Source organism: Dermatophagoides farinae, chromosome 10 (assembly GCF_024713945.1).
Source record: "Dermatophagoides farinae isolate YC_2012a chromosome 10, ASM2471394v1, whole genome shotgun sequence".
Taxonomy (NCBI): domain Eukaryota; kingdom Metazoa; phylum Arthropoda; class Arachnida; order Sarcoptiformes; family Pyroglyphidae; genus Dermatophagoides; species Dermatophagoides farinae.
This window is the reverse complement of record NC_134686.1, coordinates 2507568-2522178: the sequence shown is the minus strand read 5'-3', so window position 1 is coordinate 2522178 and position 14611 is coordinate 2507568. Positions and strand designations below refer to the sequence as shown.

Genomic DNA, 14611 nt, shown 5'->3' with positions numbered 1-14611 from the left:
ATATCGATAGCGCAATCTCGACAGGAATTTTTTTTTTTTTTTTTTTGATGAAAATTTGGCGCCGGTTTCTTCCCGCTATTTATATCTATATGAATGTGTATCTTTAATCTTGTTTGTACACATCTGACATCTATAAGTCAAAAGTGGAATTTTTTTTCATATCATCAAAAATTATTATAATCATCATCATCATCATTGTGGACATGTGTTTGAGAAACAACAAAATTATCAATCAAATAATTTTACAAACAGAACAATTTGTAATACGATTAGCAATACGTGCTCTTGTTATAGCTGAAATATTATCATCGGTTATAATCTGTTCGGTGAATGGTAATTCGCCAACATCTCGATTCTATATTGAAAGTTATAAAATAAAATTAAAAAAAACGAAAATTAATAAATCAGATAATCCGTTTAGTGAACAAAAAAAAAAAAAAAAATTACCAATTGTTGACCATCATTTCTTGATGATGATTGCTGTTGTTGATGTTGATTATTATTATGCTGATGATGATGATGATGATTCGAATTTGAATATTGATGATGATGATCTCGGACAACATCATTATTATTATTATCATCATCATCATCGTCATCATCATCATCATTGCTATTGCTAACACTTGAATTTATACGTGTATTCTGTTCACTATTACTATTCATATTACCACCACCACCATTATTATTATTAATTAATTGTTCAAGATTACTTTCCATCAATATTGGTGATGTCGATGTATCATGTGAATTATTTCGTCGTAATATCATTGATGATGTTGATGATTGTATACGTCTTATTAGGCTTTGATGTTGTTGTTGTTGTTGATTATTATTACGATTATTATGATGACCAACATTTGCAAGACCAAAATGTTGCTGTAAAACATTTGAATAATGGCTACGATTATTCGTTATTGGCCTATTCGGATGATGATGATGATGATGATGATTGATTAATAAATTTCTTGATTGATGATAATGATTATGTGAATGATGATGATGATCATCTCGACCATTAATTCGATTATTACGACCAACTTGTTGTTGATGATGATGTGTGAAACGATTACCAGTATTAGTAAATAAATCTGGTAATTGTAATTGATATGATCTTGTCGAAACAAATGGTGATGTATCTGAATAGCCGGAAATATATCTTGATATATGATCAAGAATTTCACGAAAACGTGATTCAGTATCCTGTGTACGTCCAGTACCATGATGGCTACCAACACCACATAGATCAACATAAACAATTGATGATAATATTAATGCCATTGCACCTGGTGGTGGCCATGGTGTAAATTCAATAATCAATGGTAATATTGGTTTATGTAATACATCGGCTAATGCTACTTCACGATTACACATTGGTGATGCTACATATCTTGGTGTTAGACAACTAATGGAAATGGAAAATAAAAAAAATAAAAAATAACAACAACAACACATTACATTGGTTCAATCAATCTAATATCATTATAAATGAATGAATGAATGAATATATTTACCATATAAATACTTTGGCTCGACTAATGCCTTCATAGATTTTTCCATATAATGAATCACCACCGTTAATGGATCTAATGTAAAAAAAAAATAAAACAAAAAAAAAAATTACTGACAAACCTAATAAAGATTAGAAAATTGGGAAAAAAACATATTTTCTTCGTTGATGTGCATATACCTGGTATCCATCCAACATTGAAAACCTGAGAGCTCAAGTTTTCTTCTAATCTCTGCATGGATGTAATCGTTGTAATATGAATAAAAACAAAAGAGAAAAGAATAGAGGAAAAAAAATCAATTAAAAAATTTTGATTATTGTCAACATGGTTGTTTGGCCCGTTCAACATACCAAGAACTTGTTTCTGTGAATCATGTTGATAGCTAATAAATATCGGTGGTGATGCTGATTCAGGTTCCAATTCATATTCAATTAATGAAGCAATATCTTCACGATTTAACATTCTTAAACAGGAAACAAGAACATCTATACAATATCTAGTACGACCATTCGATTCATACCAATCATTCAACAATGCTAATGATGGTGAAAGTTCAGCATTAAATTTCATTATATCACGTTCAGTATAGCTCAAACGTTTTGCCAATGCCCTCCAATCATTCATTGATGATGATGATGATGATGATGATTGTAGATTATTACTGTCTACACCACCACCACCACCACCATTACTACGACCATGACGATGACCACCAATCATACCGTGTGATTGTTTTTCATTACCATTCAATAATTTGGCAGCTTCACGCATCCATAATTGTTCCACTTGGAAAACATTTTCCCATACATTTGTATTGTTCGATGTAGGCAATAGCATTGTATTATCGTATGTAATATCATCTAGAACGTAAGAAAATTAGTCATTATCGTAACAATTACATGGATTTCACCAACAAAATAATACTTACCATTCAGATTGGATGGCGCATATGGAAGGAAACGATGTATGAATGTGGTACGTACCTGGCGATTAAATCGACATTCAACCACTTTTTTCTGCAGACATTCATGTAGACTTAGAAAATGTAAACATGATTCATTGAGACAACCTTCAATATCATGTTTTTCACATACAACATCACAAGGACAAGGAATAACTAACTTGAATGATAACCGACGATAATAGGAATTTTTCAATGATGCCAATTCATTTTCAATAAGATGTTGAACCTTAACACAAACATTAGCCGCTGGACCAATGAATAAATTTTCAATCTGATCATTTGGAATTTCTTCGAAAATTTTCACAATAATCAAATAAATTCTATCTTGAAATAGATTTATCTTCAATATGATATCATGATCAAAATCAACGGCAATACGGCCTTTTGAATTGAACATTTCAGGTTTTCGGCCCCAGCCTTGATTCCATGACCATTTCGATAAACGTACTAATAGACGAGTGAACAGGCTCTGAGAATGAAATGAAAAATATTTTTTAAAAAAATCAATCAAGAAACCAATATTTTTCACTTACCACTGGCAGAATATTGAATTCAATGATAAATTGAAATGTTGATCCACCGATTGTGGCGTTGGCACCATTTCCAACGCGGCTATCATCATTTGGATCCGGACTAGGATGACCATTTACCATTGATTGTTGATTACTATTCGCTGATGAATTCGTATCACATGATGAATCTGGTCTACTTTCACTACTTTGATTATCATTATGACCATCGTTATGGCCGGAATTCATAAATTCTGTCGTATCATTCATGACCGGTTTTGTAATCCATGGAAAAAAATACAATTTCGGTATCATTGCTGTTGCAGATACATCTGAAACATCTTCCATTGGTAAATATGGATTTATTTCGCCTTTTGAAAATAATGATGATAAATTATGTGTTTAACCATCGAATTATTTTTTTTATCCATGTTTTACTTACAAATTAGATCAAGATTTTCTAAACATCCAAGAAGAATGAATTTCTGATCAATAATATTCGACCAGGCATTATTAATGGCATTCTCACTTGTGTGTGTGTGTGTGTGTGTGTGTGTGTGTGTGCAAACAGATATAATGAGAAATAAATGAAAAAAAAGAAAAATATAAAAATGATAAATAGACAAAATGAAAGCGAAAAAAAATAAATAAAAAATCATTACCTAATAATACCAAGAAACAGATTATCATCATCATCATTTTTCATTGAACATAAATATGAACAAAGATCATATATACAGCTGATAAACCAATTTGGATCCAATATTATAATACCAAGTTCATATGTACCATGACGATCATCAGCCGCTGAGAATGCAGTTTGATTATTGACACAATCCAGAAAGAATATCCGTCCTTGATTATGATAGAAATATAATGCTGAATTCAGATTTTCATATGATTGAAATGTATCGATTATTGATGAAACAACTTCATGTAATTGATAAACATCGACAAAATATATGCCACGTTGTTTAAATTTTTCCAATATTTGTTCCAATTGTATCCAACATAATGGTATGGAGAATCCGGCCATTTTTTCTTCATGAATTAATGATTCAATTATATGACGTAGATTTTTCACTAGATCCGGTTCATCGAATGACATTTCTTTACAATCTAAGGCGATATTTTTCTCAAACAAATGTCCCCCATAGCTTTTATCATTAAAACTTGAACGAATTTTATCGAATATTTCATTGACAATTTGATTACGAGTGATTGGCTCAGCATGTATGGAATTACGGTGTGTGCCTACCAATATGATTTGTGGTTGAAGTAATTCAAATGTTTTTGATTCACTAGAATTTTCATCGCTTGTCGGTGTGTCTACTGATTGGTCTTGTTGTTGTTGTTGTTGTTGATTATTATCCGTATTATCGGTATCATTAGTATCATTCACAGCGGTCGATGATGGTGGTGATGATGGTGAGATTTCATTTGGAATCGGAAATCCTGCAATTGTTGAATGAATCAAAGAAATCCATAGATGAATGGAATGTAGAACAGTTAATGATTGATTTCCTAATTCACTCTGTGAACCAAGTGGGAAAAAAATGAACAGAATTAAAGATTTCGAGTTTACAACAAAAACTTACAACAAAAGAAACATTTTCATATTTGGACAACGTTGTTGTTTCTAAATCATCGGCCAGATTGAATACAAAAAGATAGACAGAACAACTGGTGAAGAAAAACTATTTTGTTTTTGTTTAATTTGTGGGAAATTTTTTAAAAAAAAAATTAATCATCCTTACTTGATTAATAAGAAGATAGAGAAAATTTCCACTAAAATCATGGACATTTATGATCAATTTTGATTTATTGTTACCATTTTCATTGGCCAAATCTTTAACAGATGATTCATTTGTAGTTAGATTTTTCTGATCATTTGGTATTGCTTTCAACATTTCTTCAATCATCAACATTAATTCATCAGGAATTTCATTCTAATCACAAATAAATTTTACAAACATCATCATTGATTATTATGATCAACAGAATCATTTTGCCTTACCAAATTTTCACTCAATTGTTTTACTTCTTTTGAATATGGTCGCAATAGTTTACGTGGAAATCTTAATACATTTTTAATCAAATCTTTTGGCGAATGTGATTCATTGGCATCAAATTGATCTTTATTCGATACAATTTCTTGGACAATATTTTTGGCAATATCATGATAGATATCGGATTTATCTGCATGAGTTATTCGCAATTTATTCGTTGTCGAATTCGGTAACAAATTCCATTCACCATCATTATTGGTAATCAGATGACATTGTGATGGATCACCAATTGAATCATTATTATCTTTTGAATCTTGATTTCTGTAATTAAATAAAGTGGATTTATTTATATTTAGTTTATATTCATTCATGTGATCTTTTCAATCAATCGAATGCTTACAAATTACTTATGAAAATATTTTTCAATTGACTTTTTCCAGAAGATTTTGGTCCAATCAATATAATACGTGCCGAATTGTATGGAACAATACCATTTTCACCACATTTATATGTAGAATAGATATCCGATCCAAGTGAAACAATTTCCCGACAATTTGGTGATGAATAATGTGGAAATTGTACCTGTTCAGTTTGACCATATAGATCAAGTATTAACCATAATGGAAAATTTATTGGTAAATTTTCCAGAAACATATATTTTAAATTTGGTTCATATTCGGTGATTATTTCGAATACACCATCCGAATTCAATGAAAGAATCAAACTGTCATTTGACCATTCTGGACGAATTTGTTTGATCCATACATCATCAACATTGGTGGTCAACAAATTGATTATATGTTTTGAATAAATTGTTTCCATAAAATTGACCGGATTACGTGTGGTTAATCCAATAAAACATGCACCATGCCATTCAGATGATAGCCGTGATGATAATTGAATAATCATCGGTGTATTCATACGCATTGGATTCGAACTGAATACGAATGCATCACAAAATGAATTTGTTCGTTTTGCAATACGTTTATTGTCGTCCAATGAAACATTTACGCCGTGTATATCATGAAACTTCATCATCATCATCATCATCATTTATTATTTGCAATGGCCAATTTCACTGTCAAATTTGATTTCATTTGATTGTCCACAAACAAAAAACTAACCTTTGTTTTTTGTTTGTTTGTTTTTTTTCTTCTTTGTAGAAAAAAAAACCTTAAACAAATAAAGCAAACAAAATGGAAAAGTTCATTGGTAATAATTCCGCAGAAATATATCTTCGTTTTCTAATGTTTTTTTTAAAAAAAAAACTCACATAGTGGTGTGAGTGCCTGTTCTTTTTTTTTGGAAAATATCGATCCAGACAAAAAAAAAAAAAAATAAAAGACGACAACAACAACAACAACGATGAAATGAAGACGTTCGTTTGAAAAATTGAGAATTGTTAGAGCTAAGAAAATCGAATCTATACCTACACTACACCTGTATTTATATATATTAGAACCCATAAGTAAGTATCCATAGAAACTAATTACAAGTTGTTTTTATTTTTAATTTTTTTCCCATTATTATCATCATCATTATATTTACAGTAAATTAATCTCTATCTCTCTATGTTCGTTTATGGTAACACAATGACGAATGTAACATTTACATTTCAAATGATACATACAAATATATATAGAATGATGATGAATACAATTCAAGTGAAAATTTTTATTCATTTTTATTCAACAACAATCCATTATTATTATACAAAACAATTAGAAATAACAAAACAATAATAAAAATCAATTACGTAAGTACGATAAGTAGTATTATGTGTTTCAATATATATGGATTAAATTTGATGATTTGGTTCGTGTCCATATTTCTTGTAGAAAGCTATTTCTTTCATCAATAATATTTCAATATCAAAGAATAAAGATCTTGCACGTTTATAACATATTTCCGATGGTTTTTCACATTGTTTACCGTTTGCTTTTTTGAAATCGAATGAATCTTTTTCTTCTTCTTCTTTTTGGTCAATTTGTTTTTGATTATCATTATTTTTAATTTTTTCAATCATTTCATCAATATCATCCATATCGATGTCATCTAGATCATAATCAAAATCATAAACATCATCATCATCATCGTCTAATAGTTGACTATAGTCATCATTTTCAATATTTGGTTGTTTATTACATGGTGATTTGATTAGATTATTTTTCACTAATTTCATCATTTCATCTTTATCGGCATCGGTAACGAAATGACAATTGTTCGAATTGTTATTGTTTGGATTATTATCAACATCAGTATGGTGAGATTTGTTAATGTCATCATGTAATGATAAAAATGATACAATATCATTATCAATCTCATCATCATCGAAATTATTATCATCAAAATCAATATCATCCAGGTTGATTAAAGATTTTTCTTCTTCTTCTTTTCCTTTTTCTTTTTCTTCGTTTGTTACAAGCTCTCCAATCACTGTTGATGTTTTACTAAATGATTTAAATGAACTATCGAAGCTAATATCGCTTAGATCAAAATCATGAAATATTGATTTTCGTTTTCCACTAGTTGTGGTGGTGGCGGCGGTGGTCATTGTAGAATTTCGTATGAAATCATTATGCGAAAAATCTAAATCTGGTTTCATTGTTGATGATGATGATGATGATGATGGACCAGGATTTTGGTTCTGATTATGATTGTTGTTGTTGTTGCTAATTGATGAATCGGAATTTATCACTTGTAAAGAAAATTTGTTATTCGTAATCGTTTTTGATGTTTGAGCATTTGATTTATGTTTTTTTCTATACATTATTATTATTATTATTATTGACACGATTTGAATCAAACAAAAAAAAATATTCAATAAACACAACGGTAGAATAACGAGTATAGAAATAAAGACGTTAAGAAAGCTGAAGAAAAAAAAAGAAAATCAAAAAAAAGAATTAGATCACAACAAACATATCATAGTTGTTACATACAAGTTACAAGATGGCGCTTTGATGATTTGTAAATATGTAAAAAAAACTGAGACACATTCAACACATTTAGTTTTTTTGGATTTGGATTGTTATTGATTTTTGGAGAGAAAAAAAAAATTCAAGATATGCCACCTAAAGGAAAAGGAGGTAAAGGCGATACGACAAAAGGTTCGAATAGTGGTGGAAAATCTGGTGGTGATGCAAAAGAAAAAAAAGGCGGTACATCGGTAAAAGTATGTATTTGTATTGGTGATTGATTAACCAAAAAAATTGTTTACTTTTAACAATTTAAAATTCTGAATTCTGATTTCCAATTTCATTACATTCAGGTACGTCATATATTATGTGAAAAACAATCAAAAGCATTGGAAGCAATGGATAAGATAAAATCCGGAATGAAATTCAATGAAGTTGCGGCACAATATTCAGAGGATAAAGCACGACAAGGCGGTGATCTAGGATGGATGACACGTGGTTCAATGGTCGGACCATTTCAAGATGCAGCATTTCAATTACCAATTTCTAGTTTAGATAAACCAGTGTATACGGATCCACCGGTTAAAACTAAATTTGGTTATCATATCATTATGGTTGAAGGAAAAAAATGATGAATTCTTTTTTTTGGATTTTTTTTCTACAAATAATTTTTTCACTGGTATTTATGATCCAACGACTATTCGGTCGTGTTATTATAATTATGATGGAACAAAAAAATTGTGAAAATAAATGTTTTGAAAATAATTTTTTTTTGGAAAAAATAATCCTAAATACACCCACCACACGTGATCTATTCGATCTATTGGGTTAAAATAGAATTTTTTTTTATTTATCACGTGAGTCATTTATTCATTCATTCATTCATTCATACATCACATTGAAAAGAATCATCAAATTATCAATGGCGCCTTCGAATCGTAAAGTTCAATTTCGATTGGAAAATGTTAAAGAAGAATTTGAGGATGAAAATCAACAAAGCTGTAATAATGATAATAAACGAGGACCGATTGCCATTACGAAAAGGCCTGCATTCGAATTGCCAACAAGTCATAATCAACAAAATGATCCATTAACAATCAAAGAACAATATCGACCCGATTTGAAACGATTATCATTGGATGATCTGAAAGGTTTACTTGAAAAACAACAAAGAATCCTGCGAAATAGGTATGATTATTTTTTGAAATTTTTTCATTTGAAATTTCAAGTCTAATAATGATAATGAAAAAAAAATTTCCAGAAAACTTTTAGACAATCTCAAGGATAAAGGTGAAAAGACGAAAAAATTTCTGCAAGAAATTCAAGAAGAACTATCGATCCGTGAGAAAAATGTGAACAAAAGTATTGCAAAAACCGAACATTTGTTAGAAGAATTGTCCATAAAAGAAGAAAAAGATGAAATGATGAAAACTATTTCACCATATAAAGATGCTTATAGTGAGAATCGTGCCCGTTTATTTGATCAAAATCATTGCAGCAATCAACCAGCCAAACATGAACATACAATGAAAACATTAACATATCAACAATCATTCGAATGTTTGGAAAAAGCCATTGGCAAAGAAAAAGATTCATTACACAAACAAATGATTCGATTTTATGATTACAGAACTCGTGATGATGAATCAGAACAATCTGATTTTGACGAAAACTACGATGATGATGATGATGATGATCATGATGCTAATGTGATTCGTATAAATTTTAACCATTCTGGTTGAATTTTCATGTAAATATTATTGATTATTTTGTAAAATGAAAATTCTGTAATGATAATCATTTGTCTTTTTTTTTCTTTTAGAAAAATAAATTAGTTCATCGGCGCTGGTTACCAATGGTAACCACCGGTTTTATGTTTTGTTTTTTTTTCACTTGAAACACAAATATCGAATTGGTAAATACAACGATACAACGATTTTTTTTTTCTGGTTGGATTTGGATTATTGTTGAAAAAAAAACAAAAAAAACAACAACAATATGAATATGAACGATTTGGTTGGCACATGGGAAGTACCACTTTATGATAAGATACATAAAATTCAATTCGAACATGGAACAACAACTGGCCGTCGTGTATTATGGATCGATAATGATGTAAATGAGTTTCGTTATTGTTTTTTTTTTCTTCTCTACATACTGTCGATTTGAATTAACTTTTTGTTTTTCTTTCCAAAATTTTTTAGATTATTTTGAAAAAAGAATGGATGTTCAAATTGGTCGGTAGTGAACCGTTTGAGATAAAAAATCCAGATAGTGATGAAGTATATGCTAAATGTGAAATTGTCATCAATGCCTGTCTTGGTTTTACATATGAATATATTCTATATGTTAATGGTAAACAATTTAAAACATTTCGCGAAAAACAATCAAAAATTATGCGTGCATGGCATTTTGATTTGAATGATGATGATCACAATGATGATGGCAATGATAACAAACAAGAAAAGAAACAATTTCGTGTTGTATTAGGTATGTGAACGAAAATGTGTTTTGTTTTTTTCACAACTAACAATCAATAAATCAATCAATCAATCAATCGACCGCAGAAAAAGATACCCTAGATGTATGGGTAAATGGACAGAAAAAAGATACAACACATGAATTTGGTGATTCCGAAGGCACTGAAATTAAATTCAATTTGGATGAACAACAACAAAATTGTGGCTGTATTAAAACCATAAGCAGTGGTGATAAACGTAAAGGTATGATTTATGTATTAGAAGTGAATGGACAATCTGTCAATGAAAAAGATGTTGAATGAATGAACAAATGATGATCAATGAATTTCATTTCATTTTTTTTTTTTAATTTTATCACCACAAAAAAACACAGTGATCGATTTTAAAAATGTTTCAAAAGGCAGAAGAAAAAAATAATTCCATATAGAATTTCATTTTCTAATTTATACACATATATTAGAATATACAGTGAAGAGAAACAAAAAAAAATTTGTTAACAGACTAGTAATTGATTATTCCATTTTGTCCATTTTGTGAAAAGAAAAAAAAAATTAAAATTGATTTAACCCATTTGATTGATGATTTGATGCTGTTGCTGTTGTTGTTGTTCGATCATTTTGGAATAATTATATTGTCGAAAAAAATTCTTACCAGTTTCATATGTACTAATCATTATGGCACATGCTGGTGCAACTTTTATTAATCTTGGTACAATACCAGCAAATAGGCCACGATAACCACGTTCATTATAGATTTTCATCATAATATCTTTGGTCTTTTTTGATTTAGTATCACGATCACCGACCAATTGTTTACCCAATTCAATTTGTCTATGTGTTTTGACTACATCGAATGGTAATGTGATGGTTGCGGCAATAGCACCAGATGTTGCACCGGCCAAAAAACTGAAACCAAAATCAAATTCTTTCATTTCAAATATACGTTTTAGATTTTCATAATTTAGCCAATAAATTATGGAAAATGGTACATCACGAAGTAGTGTAGCATTCAAACCGTTCCATAAACGAAATACACCTTCCGAACGTATCAATTGACGTATGGCTGTATCGATTTCATGATAGCTTAATTTTTGTGATTGCATTTTCGTACGAATCATTTCTAATGGAGAGATTACCGTTGCGGCAACCATACGTGCTGATCCACCTGCCAATCCGGGTATCAAAACATTTGCTATACTACCTCCTCCTCGTTGTTGTTGTTGTTGTTGTGTTTGAAGTTTTTTTCGAAGTCTATCACATATCTGATCATAGATGGTGAAATACATCACAGTTGCTGGTACGGCCATTATTCTGATTGAATAAAAACAAAAAAAAAAATTCCGAAAAAAGGTATGTAAATAAAAAAAAAAAGAAAAACATACAAAGTTGGTGGTAATCCACTCCACAATGATGTAATGCCTTCATATCGTGCAATTTTAATCAATCCATCCTACAGTATGAAAAAAATGAGTTATTTCTCATCATCATCATATTATTATTCATATATAATAAATGAAAAAAAATACCATGGTTCCATTGAAATAATTTGGACGTCGATACCAAAGATCTTTAATCTGTTTGTCTGTCAAATGTTTAACAGTAGATATACTATGATATGAACAATGTGTATTGGTTTTTTTTGTTGTTGTTTTATTCAATGATGAATGAAAATAATTAAAATTTGTCTGTTTGTTGCTAGCCTGTTGTCCATTAATTTGATTTTGTTTACCGTTAAATTTAGAATCGTTGCTAATGCCATTGCCATTTCCATTGCCATTACCATTCGTTAGACAATAACAAACATGATCCATTAATCCATTACAATAAAGGAAGCATTTATTTTTCATAAATTCTTTTTGCTGTGCTTGTAATCGTATTTTGACCACATCCAATGGTGTAACTAAAACAAATTAACAACAAATGAATTTATAATAAAAACAAAACAACAAAATCCAAAAAATATACCTAAAATTGATGTTAAAAATGAACCGGTACATGATGAAATCATCTGCTGGACAGGTGTTATTTTTACATCCATTATTTTTGTTTTATCCATTTTGTCAATGTTACGAATACACGTTGTTAGTCAATGATGATAATGGTGATGATGATGATGATGATGAATAGGAGGAGGACACAGGAGGTGAGTGAAATTTTTTTTTTTTTAATTTGTCCACCTAAATGAAAATCAACAAAAAAAACTAGCGAATATATAAAAATACAAATGCTGAATTATTCATCACATCAATTGATGATATCACGAAAATAAAAAAAAAACACGTGACTTTTCTAGTCTAATCATGAATGACGTACACAAATTCATTCATCATTTCTTTAATGAATTTTATGGTTTAAAAAATAGATTAGAAATTTATTCAACAAATGATTCAACAGAAAAAAATGAAAACAAACAAAGCTGTTGTAATGACATTAAAAGGTAAAATGTATGAATGAATTGAATAAATTGTATTATGATGAGTTTGGATAAATTTGATATGATGTAATGACACCCCAATGATCACTGGGAAAACAAACATGAGGTTTCAAACGTTGTAGACCAATCAATCCAAAATGAACAAGATCTATTTGTGATGATGGTATGGAACAACGTACAAACACTCGATCAAAACGCATACGTGGTTTGAATTGTCGTTGACCATCACCACTTGAAGATTGTCGTCCCAATTCATCATCATCATTGTATCGAAGATTATCATTACGTAACATATCCCAAGTATATTGAACTTCACGACGACGTCCTGTTGCCAACCACGCATCTTGAACATTCGATGGTAGGCCACCAATTGCAGCAAGCTATTTCATTGCAGACAAAAAAAAAACATATCAATATTAAATGTTGTCAAATCAATCATCAATTTTTTTTAAACCTCTTTGTCACGTAGATTAAAATCACCGGCAGCAATAATTGTATGTTGTTTATCAATTGAATCAAACATTCGTAATAGATGCGCCAATTGTTGTTGACGAATGGCTGAAAATTCTTTCGTACTTTCAAGATGTGTATTCAACAAACATAACTTAGCATTATCGATGGTGATCTGAAGATAAAAATGAAATGTCAAAAAAAAAAAAATTTGAAAACGAAAATCAAAATCTTACATCAGTACGAAGAATATTTCGTCCCATTCGAGTATCTTTGAAATTGATAATTTGTTGTCCATTATCAATTTGGATCCATGATTTTTTAGCCACTAAAGTCATTGTATAATAATCGGTTGAATGGGCTATAAAACCAGAAAACATTTCAAAATGATTGGATAAATTTTTTCGAATAATCTGTTCAGATTCATTGCGAACTTCTTGTAAAAATACAATAGTAGCTTTTTCATCCATAATAATTTTACATATAGCTTTGATGCGAATTTTAAGATTTTGTTCATTCAAACTATCAATATTATATGTTATATGACGAAATAATCGAAGTTGTTGATTTCTATTGCCATCGTCATCATCGTCATCATCCTCTTGTTGAACTTTTGCTTTCCTATATGAACAAACAAAGAAAATTATTAATTATTGATGATATCGAAATTCTGTTGCAATATACTTTTGAGAAGGCTCATCATTAGATTCTTGTTCTTGTTCTTCTTGTTGTTTTTCGTTTCGACAATATTCTTCATGCATCCATTCAAAATAATCATTTATGGCTTCAACAACTTTCCATGAATGTTTTTTCAGATATTCTTGTGCTGTTTGATTGTCACCTTCGGTGACAGCCATAAATTCATCGATTAATTTTTGTCGATCATCATCATGTTGAACTTTTGCTTTCCTATATGAACACAAAGAAAATTATTAATTATTGAAGATATCGAAATTTTGTTGCAACATACTTTTGATCAGGCTCATCATTATATTCTTGTTCTTCTTGTTGTTTTTCGTTTCGACAATATTCTTCATTAATCATCCATTCAAAATAATCATTTATGGCTTCAACAACTTTCCATGAATGTTTTTTCAGATATTCTTGCGCTGTTTGATTGTCACCTTCGGTGACAGTCATAAATTCATCGATTAATTTTTGTTGATTATCCATGATTAGTAGTGGAAAAAAAATTTATTTGAATCAGATTGGCATTTGAAAGCTTTAAATAAATGTCATGCTTCGATATTCGCATTCATGCTGAATCATCATCATGCGGTCATGAACTCTCATTCATTTTTATTTTTTGATTGTATCGATAGTTTCGTTTGATAAAC

The 14611-nt window shown here is 29.9% G+C and overlaps 7 protein-coding genes across 8 annotated transcripts; 3 read left to right on the top strand and 4 right to left on the bottom strand.

The window, feature by feature from the left end:
• Nucleotides 1-83: 83 nt before the first annotated feature.
• Nucleotides 84-6173, bottom strand: LOC124490937 (uncharacterized). The gene is made up of 13 exons (XM_075734880.1): nt 5394-6173; nt 5002-5314; nt 4742-4933; nt 4583-4681; nt 3647-4518; nt 3427-3512; nt 3009-3355; nt 2440-2944; nt 1862-2371; nt 1691-1742; nt 1515-1586; nt 448-1405; nt 84-355 (listed from the first exon to the last, which is right to left on the bottom strand). Exons 1-13 carry the CDS (start codon nt 6044-6046, stop codon nt 233-235), a joined length of 4782 nt encoding a protein of 1593 aa, XP_075590995.1. The 5' UTR covers nt 6047-6173; the 3' UTR covers nt 84-232.
• Nucleotides 6174-6581: 408 nt separating this feature from the next.
• On the bottom strand, nt 6582-8063 carry LOC142597843 (uncharacterized). The gene is made up of 2 exons (XM_075734585.1): nt 7936-8063; nt 6582-7866 (listed from the first exon to the last, which is right to left on the bottom strand). The coding sequence occupies exon 2, from the start codon at nt 7761-7763 to the stop codon at nt 6792-6794; it is 972 nt and encodes a 323-aa protein (XP_075590700.1). The 5' UTR covers nt 7764-7866; nt 7936-8063; the 3' UTR covers nt 6582-6791.
• On the top strand, nt 7981-8676 carry LOC124491129 (peptidyl-prolyl cis-trans isomerase NIMA-interacting 4). Its single transcript, XM_047053745.2, has 2 exons — nt 7981-8168; nt 8265-8676. Exons 1-2 carry the CDS (start codon nt 8061-8063, stop codon nt 8541-8543), a joined length of 387 nt encoding a protein of 128 aa, XP_046909701.1. The 5' UTR covers nt 7981-8060; the 3' UTR covers nt 8544-8676.
• A 125-nt stretch (nt 8677-8801) lies between these two features.
• LOC124500345 (uncharacterized) lies at nt 8802-9854 on the top strand. The gene is made up of 3 exons (XM_047064406.2): nt 8802-9099; nt 9173-9661; nt 9734-9854. The coding sequence occupies exons 1-2, from the start codon at nt 8834-8836 to the stop codon at nt 9651-9653; spliced, it is 747 nt and encodes a 248-aa protein (XP_046920362.2). The 5' UTR covers nt 8802-8833; the 3' UTR covers nt 9654-9661; nt 9734-9854.
• Nucleotides 9719-10917, top strand: LOC124500347 (fas apoptotic inhibitory molecule 1). The gene is made up of 3 exons (XM_075734584.1): nt 9719-10026; nt 10116-10401; nt 10479-10917. Exons 1-3 carry the CDS (start codon nt 9910-9912, stop codon nt 10691-10693), a joined length of 618 nt encoding a protein of 205 aa, XP_075590699.1. The 5' UTR covers nt 9719-9909; the 3' UTR covers nt 10694-10917.
• Nucleotides 10707-12657, bottom strand: LOC124500344 (mitochondrial glutathione transporter SLC25A40). 2 transcript variants are annotated; one of them, XM_047064405.2, is made up of 5 exons: nt 12356-12657; nt 12120-12290; nt 11917-11972; nt 11773-11840; nt 10707-11701 (listed from the first exon to the last, which is right to left on the bottom strand). In XM_047064405.2, exons 1-5 carry the CDS (start codon nt 12444-12446, stop codon nt 10954-10956), a joined length of 1134 nt encoding a protein of 377 aa, XP_046920361.2. In that variant the 5' UTR covers nt 12447-12657; the 3' UTR covers nt 10707-10953. The 2 variants fall into 2 exon arrangements, with proteins under 2 accessions (XP_046920361.2, XP_046920360.2); XM_047064404.2 differs by having other exon boundaries at nt 11917-12290.
• A 75-nt stretch (nt 12658-12732) lies between these two features.
• On the bottom strand, nt 12733-14588 carry LOC124500346 (tyrosyl-DNA phosphodiesterase 2). The gene is made up of 5 exons (XM_075734582.1): nt 14245-14588; nt 13959-14183; nt 13511-13895; nt 13279-13449; nt 12733-13204 (listed from the first exon to the last, which is right to left on the bottom strand). The coding sequence occupies exons 1-5, from the start codon at nt 14445-14447 to the stop codon at nt 12860-12862; spliced, it is 1329 nt and encodes a 442-aa protein (XP_075590697.1). The 5' UTR covers nt 14448-14588; the 3' UTR covers nt 12733-12859.
• Between the last annotated feature and the right edge of the window lie 23 nt (nt 14589-14611).